The sequence below is a fragment of the Balaenoptera physalus genome (genome assembly GCF_965194825.1).
Source record: "Balaenoptera physalus genome assembly, chromosome: 10".
Lineage (NCBI taxonomy): Eukaryota > Metazoa > Chordata > Mammalia > Artiodactyla > Balaenopteridae > Balaenoptera > Balaenoptera physalus.
In genome coordinates this window covers 50,641,936-50,657,022 of record NC_138889.1, presented here as the reverse complement: position 1 = coordinate 50,657,022, position 15,087 = coordinate 50,641,936, and the positions used below count along the sequence as shown (strand labels likewise).

Below are 15,087 nucleotides of genomic sequence, written 5' to 3'. Positions count from 1 at the left end.
AAAGTGTAGTTCTACTTAGGATGCAGCTTTCTATTTTGTGTGTACGTTGCCTTCCATTGATTTTCCTCAGATATAAAGATGATAGAAGATAATCCACTCCTTCACCTCAAGGGAAACATTCCTTTATTTTTAAAATTAACAAGGCATCAGCTTGAAGCACTTTTTTACTGACATAGAGCTCAATTGGTCTGGTGATTTCACAAGAAGTGTTTGGCAAGATATAAAGCCATAGCCTGCAAACTGTTTTACTTGATATTCTTTAAGGTTAATGATATCAAGCCAGGAATATATTGATTTTCAGTAAAACCTACCATTGGAAGTTTGATACCAGAAAATTACTCTTGTAAATTACTTGCATTAAGTCCATACCTTAACCATTTAAATGCATTATTTTATTTTGTTTCTTTCCAACAGGGAAAAAATATTTCATAGTTAAATATACCCTGTGGTTATTCTCCTAGAATCTAGGCCCCCTGAGGATAGATATAATCTATATCTCTGGCACCTAGCATGGTACCTGCACTTAAAGAGTACCTGTACAGGCACTTCCTTAGTGGCGCAGTGGTTAAGACTCTGAGTTCCCAATGCAGGGGGGCTGGCTTTGATCCCTGGTCAGGGAACTAGATCCCACATGCATGCCACAACTAAGAGTTCACATGCCACAACTAAGGAGCCAGTGAGCTGCAACTAAGGAGCCTGTCTGCTGCAACTAAGACCCAGCACAACAAAGTAAATAAATTAATTAATTTAATTAAATAAATTTTTTTTTAAAAAAGAGTACCTGCACAAAATAAATATTTGGGGACTGAAACAATGATCACAGCTCCAGTTATGCCATTTATTTTTCCTGATAAAATATTTTTTAAAAACCTATAATATGGAGCAGTTGAAGAGAGACAGGGTCACATGACACAGTCAAAATCTCCAGGTGAAGATTGGTTCAAGATGGCGGAGTAGAAGGACGTGCTCTCACTCGCTCTTGCGAGAGCACTGGAATCACAACTAACTGCTGAACAATCATTGACAGGACGACACTAGAACTTACCAAAAAAGATACCCCACATCCAAAGACAAAGGAGAAGCCACAATGAGGCGGTAGGAGGGGCGCAATCACAATAAAATCAAATCCCGTAAGTGCTGGGTGGGTGACTCACAAACTGCAGAACACTTATACCACAGAAGTCCACCCACTGGAGTGAAGGTTCTGAGCCCCATGTCAGGGTTCCTAACCTGGGGGTCCGGCAACAGGAGGAGGAATTCCTAGAGAATCAGACTTTGAAGGCAAGCAGGATTTGATTACAGGACTTTGACAGGACTGGGAGAAACAGAGACTCCATTCTTGGAGAGCACACACAAAGTAGTGTGCGCATTGGGACCCAGGAGAAGGAGCAGTAACCCCATAGGAGACTGAACCAGACCTACCTGCTAGTGTTGGAGGGTCTCCTGCAGAGGTGAGGGGTGGCTGTGTCTCATCGTGAGGACAAGGACACTGGCAGCAGAAGTTCTGGAAAGTACTCCTTGGCGTGAGCCCTCCCAGAGTCCACCATTAGCCCCACCAAAGAGCCCCGGTAGGCTCCACTCTTGGATCGCCTCAGGCCAAACAACCAACACCAAGGGAACCCAGCCCCACCCATCAGCAGACAAGCAGATTAAAGTTATTCTGAGCTCTGCCCACCAGAGCAACAGCCAGATCTACCCACCACCAGTCCCTCCCATCAGGAAACTTGCACAAGCCTCTTAGATAGCCTCATCCACCAGAGGGCAGACAGCAGAAGCAAGAAGAACTACAAACCTGCAGCCTGTGGACCAAAAACCACATTCACAGAAAGATAGATGAGATGAAAAGGCAGAGGGCTATGTCCCACATGAAGGAACAAGATAAAACTCCAGAAAAACAACTAAATGAAGTGGAGATAGGCAACCTTCCAGAAAAAGAATTCAGAATAATGATAGTGAAGATGATCCAGGACCTCAGAAAAGGAATGGAGGCAAAGATTGAGAAGATGCAAGAAATGTTTAACAAAGACCTAGAAGAATTAAAGAAGAAACAAACAGAGATGAACAAAGAATAACTGAAATGAAAAATACACTAGAAGGAATCAGTAGCAGAATAACTGAGGCAGAAGAACGGATAAGTGACCTGGAAGACAGAATGGTGGAATTCACTGCCACGGAACAGAATAAAGAAAAAAGAATGAAAAGAAATGAAGACAGCCTAAGAGACCTCTGAGACAACATTAAAAGCAACAACATTCACATTATAGGGGTCCCAGAAGGAGAAAAGAGAGAGAAAAGACTCGAGAAAATATTTGAAGAGAGTATAGTCGAAAACTTCCCTAACATGGGAAAGGAAATAGCCACCCAAGTCCAGGAAGCACAGAGAGTCCCATACAGGATAAACCCAAGGAGAAACACACCAAGACACGTCACACCAGTCAGAATGGGCATCATCAGAAAATCTACAAACAGCAGATGCTGGAGAGGGTGTGGAGAAAAGGGAACCCTCTTGAACTGTTGGTGGGAATGTAAATTGATACAGCCACTATGGAGAACAGTATGGAGGTTCCTTTAAAAACTACAAAAAGAACTACCATATGACCAGCAATCTCACTATTGGGCATATGCCCAGAGAAAACCATAATTCAAAAAGTTACACGCACCCCAATGTTCATTGCAGCACTATTTACAATAGCCAGGTCGTGGAAGCAACCTAAATGGCCATCGACAGACAAATGGATAAAGAAGAGGTGGTACATATATACAATGGAATATTACTCAGCCATAAAAAGGAACGAAATTGGGTCATTTGTAGAGACATGGATGGACTTAGAGACTGTCATACAGAGTAAAGTAAGTCAGAAAGAGAAAAACAAATATCGTATATTAACGCATATATGTGGAACCTAGAAAAATGGTACAGATGAATCAGTATGCAGGGCAGAAATTGAGACACAGATGTAGAGAACAAACGTATGGACACCAAAGGGGGAAAGTGGCGGGGGGGTCGGGGTGTGTGTGTGGGATGAATTGGGAGATAGGGATTGACATGTATACACTAATATATATAAAATAGATAACTAATAAGAACCTGCTGTATAAAAAATAAATTAAATAAAATTCAAAAATTCAAAAAAAACCCTATAATATGCATCATTTGTCCACGTGAGAACCATATATGCATATAGTAACCATATATGCATATATATTATATATATATATATTTAAGAAAGAAAGAATATATAATATATAGTAAAATAAATATATATATGTAAGAAAGAAATAGATTGGTACAGGTAGCTGTATATGCAGCTACAAATATTTTTATTTATTTATTTTATTTTTGGCTGTGTTGGGTCTTCGTTTCTGTGCCAGGGCTTTCTCTAGTTGCGGCAAGCGGGGGCCACTCTTCATCGCGGTGCGCGGGCCTCTCACTATCGCGGCCTCTCTTGTTGAGGAGCACAGGCTCCAGACGTGCAGGCTCAGTAGTTGTGGCTCACCGGCCTAGTTGCTCCACGGCATATGGGATCTTCCCAGACCAGGGCTTGAACCCGTGTCCCCTGCATTGGCAGGCAGATTCTCAACCACTGCGCCACCAGGGAAGCCCAACAGCTACAAATATTTTTATTGGCAAATCCAGTCTGGTGCAAGAATGTTGGTTTGGAACAACCCAATTTATAATGGAAAAGGACAGTTTCCAGGGCTTCCCTGGTGGCGCAGTGGTTGAGAGTCTGCCTGCCAGTGCAGGGGACACGGGTTTGAGCCCTGGTCTGGGAAGATCCCACATGCCACGGAGCAGCTGGGCCCGTGAGCTGCAATTACTGAGCCTGCGCGACTGGAGCCTGTGCTCCGCAACAAGAGAGGCCGCGATAGTGAGAGGCCTGCGCACCGCGATGAAGAGTGGCCCCCGCTTGCCACAACTAGAGAAAGCCCTCGCACAGAAATGAAGACCTAACACAGCCATAAATAAATAAATAAATAAATTAAAAAAAAAAAAAAGGACAGTTTCCAGCTAAAGTGCTGCAACAATCACTGCATGCTGCTGAAACTAGGCATTTGCCCTTGTGATAGAAACACAGTAATAAATAAAAGCATTTTTATTACTAATAGCTGTAATTTATCAATTGGCTATTACCTGAAGTATTGTGGCAGATACGTTACATATTATCTCTGATGGTCACAACACCCTGCAGAAAGGGAATATAATTCCCATTTCATAGATGAAGAAAGTAAAGGTCCCTGAGATTATACAATTTTCCCTAGATGACACAGCACCTACATGCCTCCAACCTGAAGTGCAAAGTCTGTGAGCTTTCCATCTCACCACACCTCAAATCCTGAGGCAGTTTCTGCCTCCCTTGGTCCAATTTGAGAGTATGGCACAGACAGAGCCAAAAGGCCCTCTCTAGCCAAAAGTAGCCTAGACTCCATGCAGACTAAGTATAAACAATTTGTGATTCCCCCTAAAAAGATAGGCATGTCTCTGGGCTCCTATACTGAGTCCTACCTAGCTTATAAGGACCTTGGGAGCAACCCAGAAGGAATGGACTCACCAAAAGAAAGATTATCTCCAAGGAAAATAACTAAAGAAATCTACCCATGTGGACTCTCATCCCAGTCTGTCTGTTCCCCATTTACCCAGGACAGCAGGCACACAAGTGACATCTGCAAAGCTTGTTAACTTAGTAAAATAAATAGACTGCAGGCAGGTCATGGCAAAATGCCTGCCCTCATTTCCAGTCTCCAGAGGCAAATAGGAAATTCAGATCAACTAGAAAAGGACTGACTTTTCCAAAGAATTCCCATGATGAAAAAATATCTGGATAGTACTGGATCCTGAAATTAAATCATGGAAGGCTGGAGTCTATGTATTCTGCACACGTTAAGTGTGTGTGATTCTTTGCAAGAGAAACATAAAACTTAAATAAAAAAATTTTGAGTGAATCAAAAATTGCTACAGAAATCAAGAAATGTTCACTTTTCACCTACTTTCTCATGATTTTTCATTGTATAGACCAGAAATGCATGTCAATTTTACTTATATAAGTGAAATGGAACATAGCTAATTGATAAGCAGTAACTCTCGCTTTATTATCACCAAAATCTAAAACACTTTTAAAATTGAGATAATTTTGTATAGTAAACTATAGATCATGAAATCATCCTATAAAAATTCTGTTTCCCTAACAAATCAGTTTATATAAACTTTGTTGAACATCAAGTATACTCCTTATGAGGATCAATGTTTCCCACTATTATACAATGCTATGAGTTGAACAGAGTACAGAAATTCAAATAGGTGTGCACAGACCACAAATCAAAAAAGCTATATGGTCTGAAATGCAATTTTGCTTTCCAGTTAATGTAAATAACCTCAGTAGTATTGCTAAATGCCCTTCCACATTCCACCTTCCTATACCCCATCATACTTGCCTGCTATCTTTTCCTCACATAACAGTATTTCACTCTCATTCTTCCTCAGGGCCTTGAATTTGTTGTTCTCTCTGCCAGAAACTCTCTTCCCCTGGATCTTCACGTGGCTGGCTCCTTCGCATCATCCAAGTCTCTGTTTAGATGTTACCACTTCAGTAAAGCCTTCTTCACCTGACCTCCTTAAGTTAGATTCCCTTCCATCATTCTCCATTAAATAATTCTGTTTATTTCCTTCTTAGCAATTACCACAGTCTGAAATTATATTCCTTACTCCTCTCTTATTTTTTGAAATTTATTCCTGAGAATAAGAAGTTTGTCTGTTTTGTCCATGGCTATATCACCAGTGTTTAGAACAGTGCCCAACACATAGCAGATGCTAAATAAAGACTTTTTCAAATAAATGAATAAGATATATCACAGGGAAACTATTTCGTTTTTAAATAGGGTTATAGTCAGGAGTCAACATGAAATTTGCAATCTATTGCCTTTAATACAGCTTGTTTTCTAGAGATGTGATTTACACTAACCACAGTATTTATAAATACATAAAATATAGTTTTCGGATTAAGCATTAACTTTTTATTAAGCAGGCTGTGATTAGGCACACTCACATACCTATTATCATTAAGTATTCCCGACCAGTGAAATAAGTTTAGTTTTGCAGGTGATGAAACTGAGGCTTAGAAAATTGACTTGCCCAAATTTATACAGCTACTGAGTTGGTAAACCAGTGCATAATGGGTACTCCACTGACTGAGTAGATAAGCCAGGACGTGAACCTCGATCATCTAACTCCAAGTCGCATCCCATTATTGTTATAATGGTGATCTATTGCACTTGCAAAATCACTGAACTCATTGATCCAGGTAGTAAATACCATAAACCGCAAATATTTGGTTCTAAGATATTCTGTTCTTTATCTGAACAGAATACATATTGCTGTTTTCAAACATATGTAAAAACCAGGCTCCTAAATACAGATATATCAAATGATCAGAATCTCATTTCTATAGTATTTGTGTTGCTTTAGAGGCAGCTAATAGATAAATTGATATTTGGATTGACTAGTTTAAAAATAGCTTTATGAATATGTCAAAGTTAGTAACAAGAAACCTGATCTCCAGCAATGCTAGTACAGAAGTCCAGTCATTAATCGTTAAAAGGCAGAACACTGACCCTGAGGCACTACAAGATGCTCAAAGGCAAAGCACAGTATCCTCATCAACCTGGAAATGAGGAGTAATTACATTCGATGTTTAAATTTTGTTTTAAACAAAATTAGCCAGAGTTCACCACAGTATTCCATTAAAGAAATAAAATAAAAAAGATTATTCCCCCATTAATTCCAGATACTTAGAAGTTTGCCACTTAACTTTAACTGGCATTGGAAAATAGAAAATATATAATCAATGCTAAAATAATTTGAATATCACGAGTTTAATAAGAATAACCACACAGGGACTCTCCTGGTGGAGCAGTGGTTAAGAATCCGCCTGCCAGTGCAGGGGACACCGGTTTGAGCCCTGGTGCGGGAAGATCCCACATGCCACGGGGCAGCTAAGCCCGTGCACCACAACTACTGAACCTGTGCTCTAGAGCTCACGAGCCACAACTACTGAGCCCACATGCCACAACTACTGAAGCCAGCGTGCCTAGAGCCCATGCTCCACAACAAGAGAAGCCATCACAATGAGAAGCCCGTGCACCGCAATGAAGAGTAGGCCCTGCTCACCGCAATTACAGAAAGCCTGTGCACAGCAACGAAGGCCCAATGCAGCCAAAAATAAATAAATAAATTAATTAATTAATTAATTAATTTAAAAATAAAATAAAATAAAAAATCTTTCTTTAAAAAAAAAAGAATAACCACATAATACTTAAACTTGCCCAGATGGAATGAGCTACTTTGGGAGGTGGTAAATATAGATATGTAATAGACATATAATATAACTAGAGACTTTCCAGCAGATGATAGATTCCCCTTTATCAGGGCAGCAGAAGAGGAGATTTAAGACTGAGGAAAGTCATTGCCCTGGATTACCATTAAAATTACTTTTAATTCTCTGATTCTGTGCTATTTTTGACCTTAGTTCTCCAGGAAGATTCACTCAGAACCATCACTTTTAAAATAAGGACCAAGGAGAGTATCTAATGTACACAAAAAAAATGTTCTCATCCCCTAAAACAAACCACCATAAAAAAACCTTCTTTCCCATGGCTTCTTTTCTCCCAAAAAGAAGTTTCCTTATAAATATTGGCAAGGACAGTAAATAGAGAAATACAGCTGAACTGCAAAATTATTCTTAATCAGAAGGTGTGGATGTTCAACATAGTACATTAACAGTTACATTTTAGTCTGAAAAACAATTAAGGGCAATGTTGGGATTCTCTAAAATTAATAATTTCCTTATTATTTCCTTATTTCACTTAGTGAAAGTGTTATTATAACTTAAAAGGACCTACAAATTATCTAGTCAAAGTCCTTCACTTTAGATTAGAAAACTGAGGCAGGATTGGCCAAGTGATTTGCCCAAGAACACCCAGATAGTAAGAGTCGAAAGAAAATAACCCAAGTTCTCTGGCTTCCAATTATGACTTATTCCTATACCGTGCTTCCTTTTCAGTCTGCTATGTTTCCTAGAGTGAAGTTTCTCACCATCTGATTCCCTCTCTGTTCTTGTTAGAAGAGACCCAACTTTCTGCCCTATCCATTGTTGTATTTGCCGGGTATTCACTTAGTCCCTTTACTAACTAGTTCTAATGCACAAGATTGACAAGAATCTATTTTCTGCTTAAGAAATTAAGTTTAAAATACCAAACAACTAAAAAATTATCTAAAACTTAAAATATTTTCAAGGGGCATTTAACACTCTGGTCATGTCTCCAAATGTTATGCAATAACCAAAGTATTTAGCTGTCAGTCCTTTCACGTAACTATTTGTTTTGATCCCTATTTTACCCCTATAAGATAGGCAAAATAGGTATTATCTACATTTTACAAATAAAAATAGAGGTCATTTAATCTGTTCAAGGTCACATGACTAATTAGTGATAGAGCCAAGGTATAAACTCTGGTCTCTGACTATAGATCTCTTGCTCTTTTCACTCTATCATACTGTCCTGCTTTTGATATCACACTTTGTTCTCAACCAATATGTCCAACTCCTCTAAAAATATTTCCTCTTAGCTGTTCCACTATTATCTTAAAATTAATATGTCATCATTGAATTTACCCTATTTATCCATTAGTCAACCTAAATATCTCCAGTTTTGTTCTGGTACCACCCAACTTTCAATCTACTTAGTTGCCAGGTCCTGTCAATTCTTTCTTTAAGTTATCTCTTCTTTCTATGATCTGATTAAAAATCCTCATTGTTTCTCACTAGGACTCTGGAAGACCAAATCTCCAAATTTTACCTTTTGTTTACTAGGTTTATTTAAACACAGAACACACCCCTAAAAGATACTTCCAATTATTTAAAATTGATCAAAGAGAATAATAGGAATAAAATAAAAATAAAGGCAGTATCAACTAAAAATTGGCACTTGCCATCTGCCTCTACAAGGATTAGGTCCCTAGCCACTGTAGCCACTGATCTTCAACACCCCCTGAAAGAAGTTCAGGGTGGAGATAAGGAATGAGGCACTCTGTGCTCTGGGAAAAACTGGCTGAACAGGCCTTTAGATAGTTAGATATTTTAAGGAGAAGACTTTATGAGCCCAATTCTTGAATCTCCTCATATCTAGAAAAGCACTAAAATCATTAACGGTACTATTTGCCCCTCGTGACTAGCAGCTAGCCTCTGCCAAAACATGTGCTTGACTGCATGTATCCCCCTTCACTAAAATCATATATACAATGACCTCTCCCCCTGCCTCTTTGGAGCAGTTTCTCAGAGTTATCTGAAATGCTATAGGGCTATAGACCTCATTTTGCCCCAAATAAAACTTAACTCACAACTCTTACGTTGTGCATATTTTTTTCAGTCAACAGAAGGAATCACATTAAATGTAAACTATTTATTCCTCAATAGAGGTCTAAAATTCTCAATGATGTCTTTTTTTCATTTTCTAAATTTTAATTTTCTCACTAGATTTACATAATTTCATCAGTTCTGGAAGACATGTCTACAACAGATTTTGCAAATTGTATTGCCCTTTGTAACTCCAGGATTTTCTACATCGTATGACCAGTGGCAACACCAAGATTCACTTAAGCCCTTAAACCAGAGCAGAGATAAAGTCTTCACTTGAAAACACTGCTTTGTAAGGAGCAGAAATCAGTTGTCTAAGCCTCAATAATGGGAAAAACATCTCCAAACATATTGAAATTAGGTTAAAAGTATAACGAAAGGGGGGAACGTTCCCTGCTGGACACAGGTAACAAATGCGATTGAAAGTTATTTCAGATTGTTATTTCTGTGGATCAATACCTGAAGGGAAGACACCTCTCACCTGGCAAAATAGCTTCCAAAAGACCTTTACAAATTAAGCTACAGTCAAAAATGGGCAACTGAGAAAGAGTAGAGAGCAATACAGGATACTAACACATGTTTCTGAATGATGTTAGAAAATCAGCCCCTAGGGTTTTTTTGGCAGATCACGGAAAAAAACGAGAAATGCAAACAAGAAACCTAAAGAGTCGGTATGGTGCAATTTCTTCTATCTTATTTGACTTATAAATCTTTGGATCAGTTTCTGGGCCTTCCCTAAACTGACTGGTTTAAAGTGTGTGACAGGAAAGATGGTGAGTAACTCCCCAAAGGGAAGCCTAGAGGTTTATTACTCATGGCAGTGGTTCTCAAATTGTAGCGTAGTTAAGAATCATTTGAAGGGCTTATTAAAACACAGATGTCTGGGTCCCGCACCCAAAATATCTGATTTAGTTGATCTAGGGTGGAGCCCAAGAATTTACTTTTCTAACAAGTCCCTAAAGGACGCTAAAGCTGCTGGCTAGAGGACCATACTTCAAGAATCACTGGCCTATGGATTGTGCTATTGAAATCTTCTCAAACTAATGTGGCCTAATAAAGCTGTTCCTGTCTGCTGTTCTAGATATATAACATACGCCTAAATTTGTGTGGGGCTCAGAAGCTACTGCTGGCTTAAGTACTTTAATTATATTATCAGTGGGTCCTCTATTCACACAATATAATTTATTGTCTGATATTGACTGTCACAGAACGATTAGATCTGAAGAATTCCTAGGAATAATCTGATCTAACACCCTAATTCTGAAGATGAAGAATAAAAGTTCAGTGTCATATTTAATAGATCTACACAATTGTGACTTCCAAACTGAGGTCTGCTTTTGAAGAATGGCCTATGAACTAAACAGTTACAATAATATATTACGTTCATATAATAATCATGACTATTCTTTTGGTTGTCATACAATTATTTTTTTTTTCTTAAGGTAGTTAAGAAATTCTCACTGATACTTATTTTAATTCAACCAGAACTTATTTTGAGCAGTGACAAGTAGAAATCTACAAGGCAGGAGCCTCTTTTGGCCAAGTGGTTTCCAGGCAAAAAAATGGTATAGACTCTTTGTTATATAATACAGGCATGAATCCAAGGAAACCCTAAGAACTATTTGTAAGAGTCCAATAACATAAATGTTAGACTTGCAATTCTTTTCAATAGAATGAAAATCTACTATTTGCCAGGCAGTACTAAACACGTTCATAATCAGGATCTCATTAAAATCTCTTAACCACCCTGTAAGATAAAGAAACAAAAGCTTTTAGAGTTTAAATAGCATAGGCTAGGCTAGCAATATGTTTTCCCATGATAAAAACACAAAAGTTTTCCTAGTATATTTGCCAGCACTTATTTAATTTAGCCGTTTGACAAGTTGGCACATTTGTATCCTACAAAGCCCTGATGACTTCATTTTCAGGAAGCAAAAATACAGATATCCTATTTAGACAGCCAGGAAGTCTAAAAATTTGTTTTCTAAGTATTCATAAGTCCAGTAGGGACATCCATCCTCCCTCTCCCCTTTTAGAGAAAAACAGTGCCGCTGCCAAATTAGATGACTTCCTTTCCTGGAAGCACATTTAGCATATTATAACAATCTCAAATAGTTTAAATAACATCCTCTATGTAAAACAAAAACATGTTTTGGCAGAGGAGACAATGGTCCTTAACAGAGACATTCTATAAACTGGCCAATAGTTAAATTTGGCTCTAAGCTTCATGATCTTATAAAGGTAAAGGACAATTCACCATACAACCTTTCTTACTTTACTAAATTCCTCACAGTAATTACCAAAATTCATAATCAGAACTGACTCAGAACTCCATCCAAATCCCAAGCCCAAGTCAATACCAGGAGTCTCAATCAATTGGCAGTGCCAGAAGATTAGTCCAGCTTGTAAATGATAATCAACAGATAAACTGTTCCTTTATTGACATTTACCACTCAATGAATATCATAGACATATCATCCTATATTTGAAAGAAATTTGATGGCCTATGGAGCCATAACGACAACTGTCTCTGCTTGCTAACAGATTTAGAAGACAAGAAGAATCATCATTGAAGGTATATTTCAAGAAGCCTCAATAAATGCAATTCCTATGAAATGATATCCCAAAAGAATTTTATGTGTGCTTTAAATATTTAATACATGTTTATAATAATAATATTTGTGATTTATTTTCATTGTTTTCATGATTAAGTTTGGTGTCTTTATAAATAAAATAGAGAATGGAACCCCATTTTACATCATTGGGCTATAGTAAATAAGGGCCACCTTGTGACAACTGATCAGAGTTAAATTAAATCTGAGGTTGACACTTAGTAAAATACTTATATGTACTTTCCTTGGACTCAAGTTCTTCTTGGTTTCATCACATAAAGCACTATGACCTCTTTAACATTACCCTGTACATGATTGATTTTTGATTCCTTGTCTTGAATAAATACACAAGATGGATCAAAAGATCAAAAACTGATGGAAGTAGTTTTCAGACTGCTTAGGGGAAACTATTGCCCCAAAAGCCCACCAGGACCTGAAAACCACCACCAAAAGAGAGTGTGAGGGTTTTTCTGGAAGGCCTGAAGCAAACAGGAAAAGAGAGAAGTGAAGTAGTTTACCAAATGGTTGGTGGCCACCAGCAACTTAAGAATATACACCAAAACACAGAAAACAAAATTCTCAAAATGAACATACACAACTACTTAAAATGATAGACAGTTGATGTCAGCTCAGTAGCAGGAGAACCCAATATGCTGATCAGGCCAAAGCCAGAAATTAGATTATACTCTACAGAAAACAAGAAATATCTTGCCCGTTAAACGTAGAAACAAAGAAAATGCTCTAACACTTACACTTGTCTTTTTGTCAGTTTCATTTTCAAAACACTGATTGTCTTTATTTTGCTCAGTACATGAAGCATTTTCCTTTGGTCCACTGCAACATGTAAGCTAAAAATAAAGTTTAAAAAAATCAATACTTCTTATTTTCTGCAATGTGAATTCAGTGTTTTTCAAACTTTTAACACGCACATTAAAATGTCTAAGACCTGAATAAATATTATTAGGTATTGCTTATGTCAGTTTAGGATAGGACTACACTGTCTAACCCATTTTTATATTTCTCCCAAAGAGAAAGCATAAAATGGGACAGTTATTCAAAGGCAAATTTATGAATTTCAAAGCTTCTCACCAGGGAGTGTTGAACTTGGATTATTCAAATGTAAATTGATGACCTGGTAAAAGCTGAACATGGTTAAAGGGAAGATGAAGGTAGAAGGGTTGATTTCACCTTATGTAAGTTCCCATACTTGAAGGAATCTCTACGTTATGGTACCTACTGGAAACCTCAGAACAAGCAGAGGCACTGACTGTCTTTGCTCTGGATTGTCTTTTCAAGGATGTTTGTCTCACTACAGCTTCGGATGATAGAAATAATGTCTACTTCCAAAGCAAAGGATAGTTTTGCTTACTGACCATTGTAAAACATCTGTGTTCCCTAAACTGAGAGTTGGTATCCAGTGTGTGTGAATGTATTGCTTGGCCATCTTTGCATTGCCCTGTAGAAATGGGAGATTGAGGAGCTAATTCAAGAAAATTCTGTCTGGCTACTGCTATTGTTGCAAATAAACTCCTTTGTCTTTGTCCTAGGAGTCTTTTGACAGCATCCATGAAACTGTGACAGGGTTCTTGGCTTGCAAGTTGGATAAAATCTTAGACCCTTCACACTTCTTGACAGTTGTGGTGACAAGGAGAGAATGCTGACAGAGTCATAATTTTCTACAAGAATCAGGGACTTGCGGGGTGATAAAGAGGATTTCTGGGACATCTTTTGGAATTGGGAGCAAACATATTGACCAAGTTGTATGCTCAGCTGCATAATGATGGTCTTCTACTTTAATGACTGTTAATGAGGCGGAATTTACAAATTGCAGGCTGAGTACTGGGAAATAAACTCAAAGACACCTCCCAAATGGTGTCCTGGCTGTGACTAACTCTTTTCTGAGTGGGTGAGCAGAAATTCCTGCCCCCTTTCAGAAATAGTTATGGAGAAACGTACCTGGGCTGATTATGAAAGAAGAGAAATTTGCAACCATGGTGAGCAGAAACCAAGATTTCTCTGACTCCAGTCTGGTTGTAGATACTCCTCTTCTCTGTTCCCATAATTTATAAATATCACATGTTTATATATCTCTCTGTCCTGCTAGAGTCCCTTGGAGGACAGGCAATATATCTTATTCTATTTCAATTTCCAGGGGTCAATAAATATTTGTTTAATAAATAAAAAATAAAAGATTAAATTAGATGAATAGATGGATGCTTAGACGGAGGAACAAACAATGAACAAGGGCTCTGATCTGGCTAAGAGGAATGTCAAGCTCAACCACCTGAGGATACCCAGTTAACCTGTGCATCAGAAACGCAGAGTCCTTTACCATGTTCTCAATCTGGCATGGTGGATATGCTACCACATTTGATATGATGATTAATACAGGCAGCAGTGGTAGCAGTGCAGGCTCATTCAGCAGCTTAATTCCAGTTGGTCTTATCAGGCTCTTACTGTGGGCCTCTACCAGAGTAATGCAGATTTGTACAGTTTATGTCCTCAGAGAGGCAAGTGTTTAATCTGCCAGTCTATAGATTGGCAGTATTGATGGCATTGTTGCTAATATAGGACGCTGGGTGGACCAAAAACATTAAAAGTTCATTTCACTGAGCTGCAAGCCACCTTTACACCAGCCATAATTAAAAGTAAATGGGGACTTTCCTGGTGGCGCAGTGGTTAAGAATCCACCTGCCAATGCAGGGGACATGGGTTCAAGCCCTGATCCAGGAAGATCCCACATGCCATGGAGCAACTGAGCCCGTGCGCCACAACTACTGAGCCTGCGCTCTAGAGACCGAGAGCCACAACTACTGAGCCCGTGAGCCACAACTACTAAGCCCGTAAGCCACAACTACTAAGCCCGTGAACCACAACTAGAGAAAGCCCCCGCGCAGCAACAAAGACCCAACGCAGCCAAAAAAAAAAAAAAAAACAGTGCTTATTGCTACAGAGCTGCTCTCACTCTCCATGATTCATGATCCCTCCCTCCCTTTTATACTGATGCTTTAAGAGAAAAGATGATTAAGACTGGAGCTAAAGTTTCCCTGCTCCCAAGAGGGAATAATAGT

General features: G+C 38.6%; 1 protein-coding gene across 3 annotated transcripts in view; it reads right to left on the bottom strand.

Moving 5' to 3' along the window:
- Positions 1–15,087, bottom strand: part of DLG2 (discs large MAGUK scaffold protein 2) — a 2,066,111-nt gene that overhangs the window by 1,627,818 nt on the left and 423,206 nt on the right. The window contains exon 4 of one of the 3 annotated variants that reach the window (XM_082410132.1): positions 12,769–12,864. The exons of the other annotated variants lie outside the window; for them this stretch is intronic. Within the exon in view, the coding sequence (XP_082266258.1) occupies positions 12,769–12,864 (96 nt within the window). The remainder of the gene's footprint in view (positions 1–12,768; positions 12,865–15,087) is intronic. 3 annotated transcript variants of the gene reach the window in all.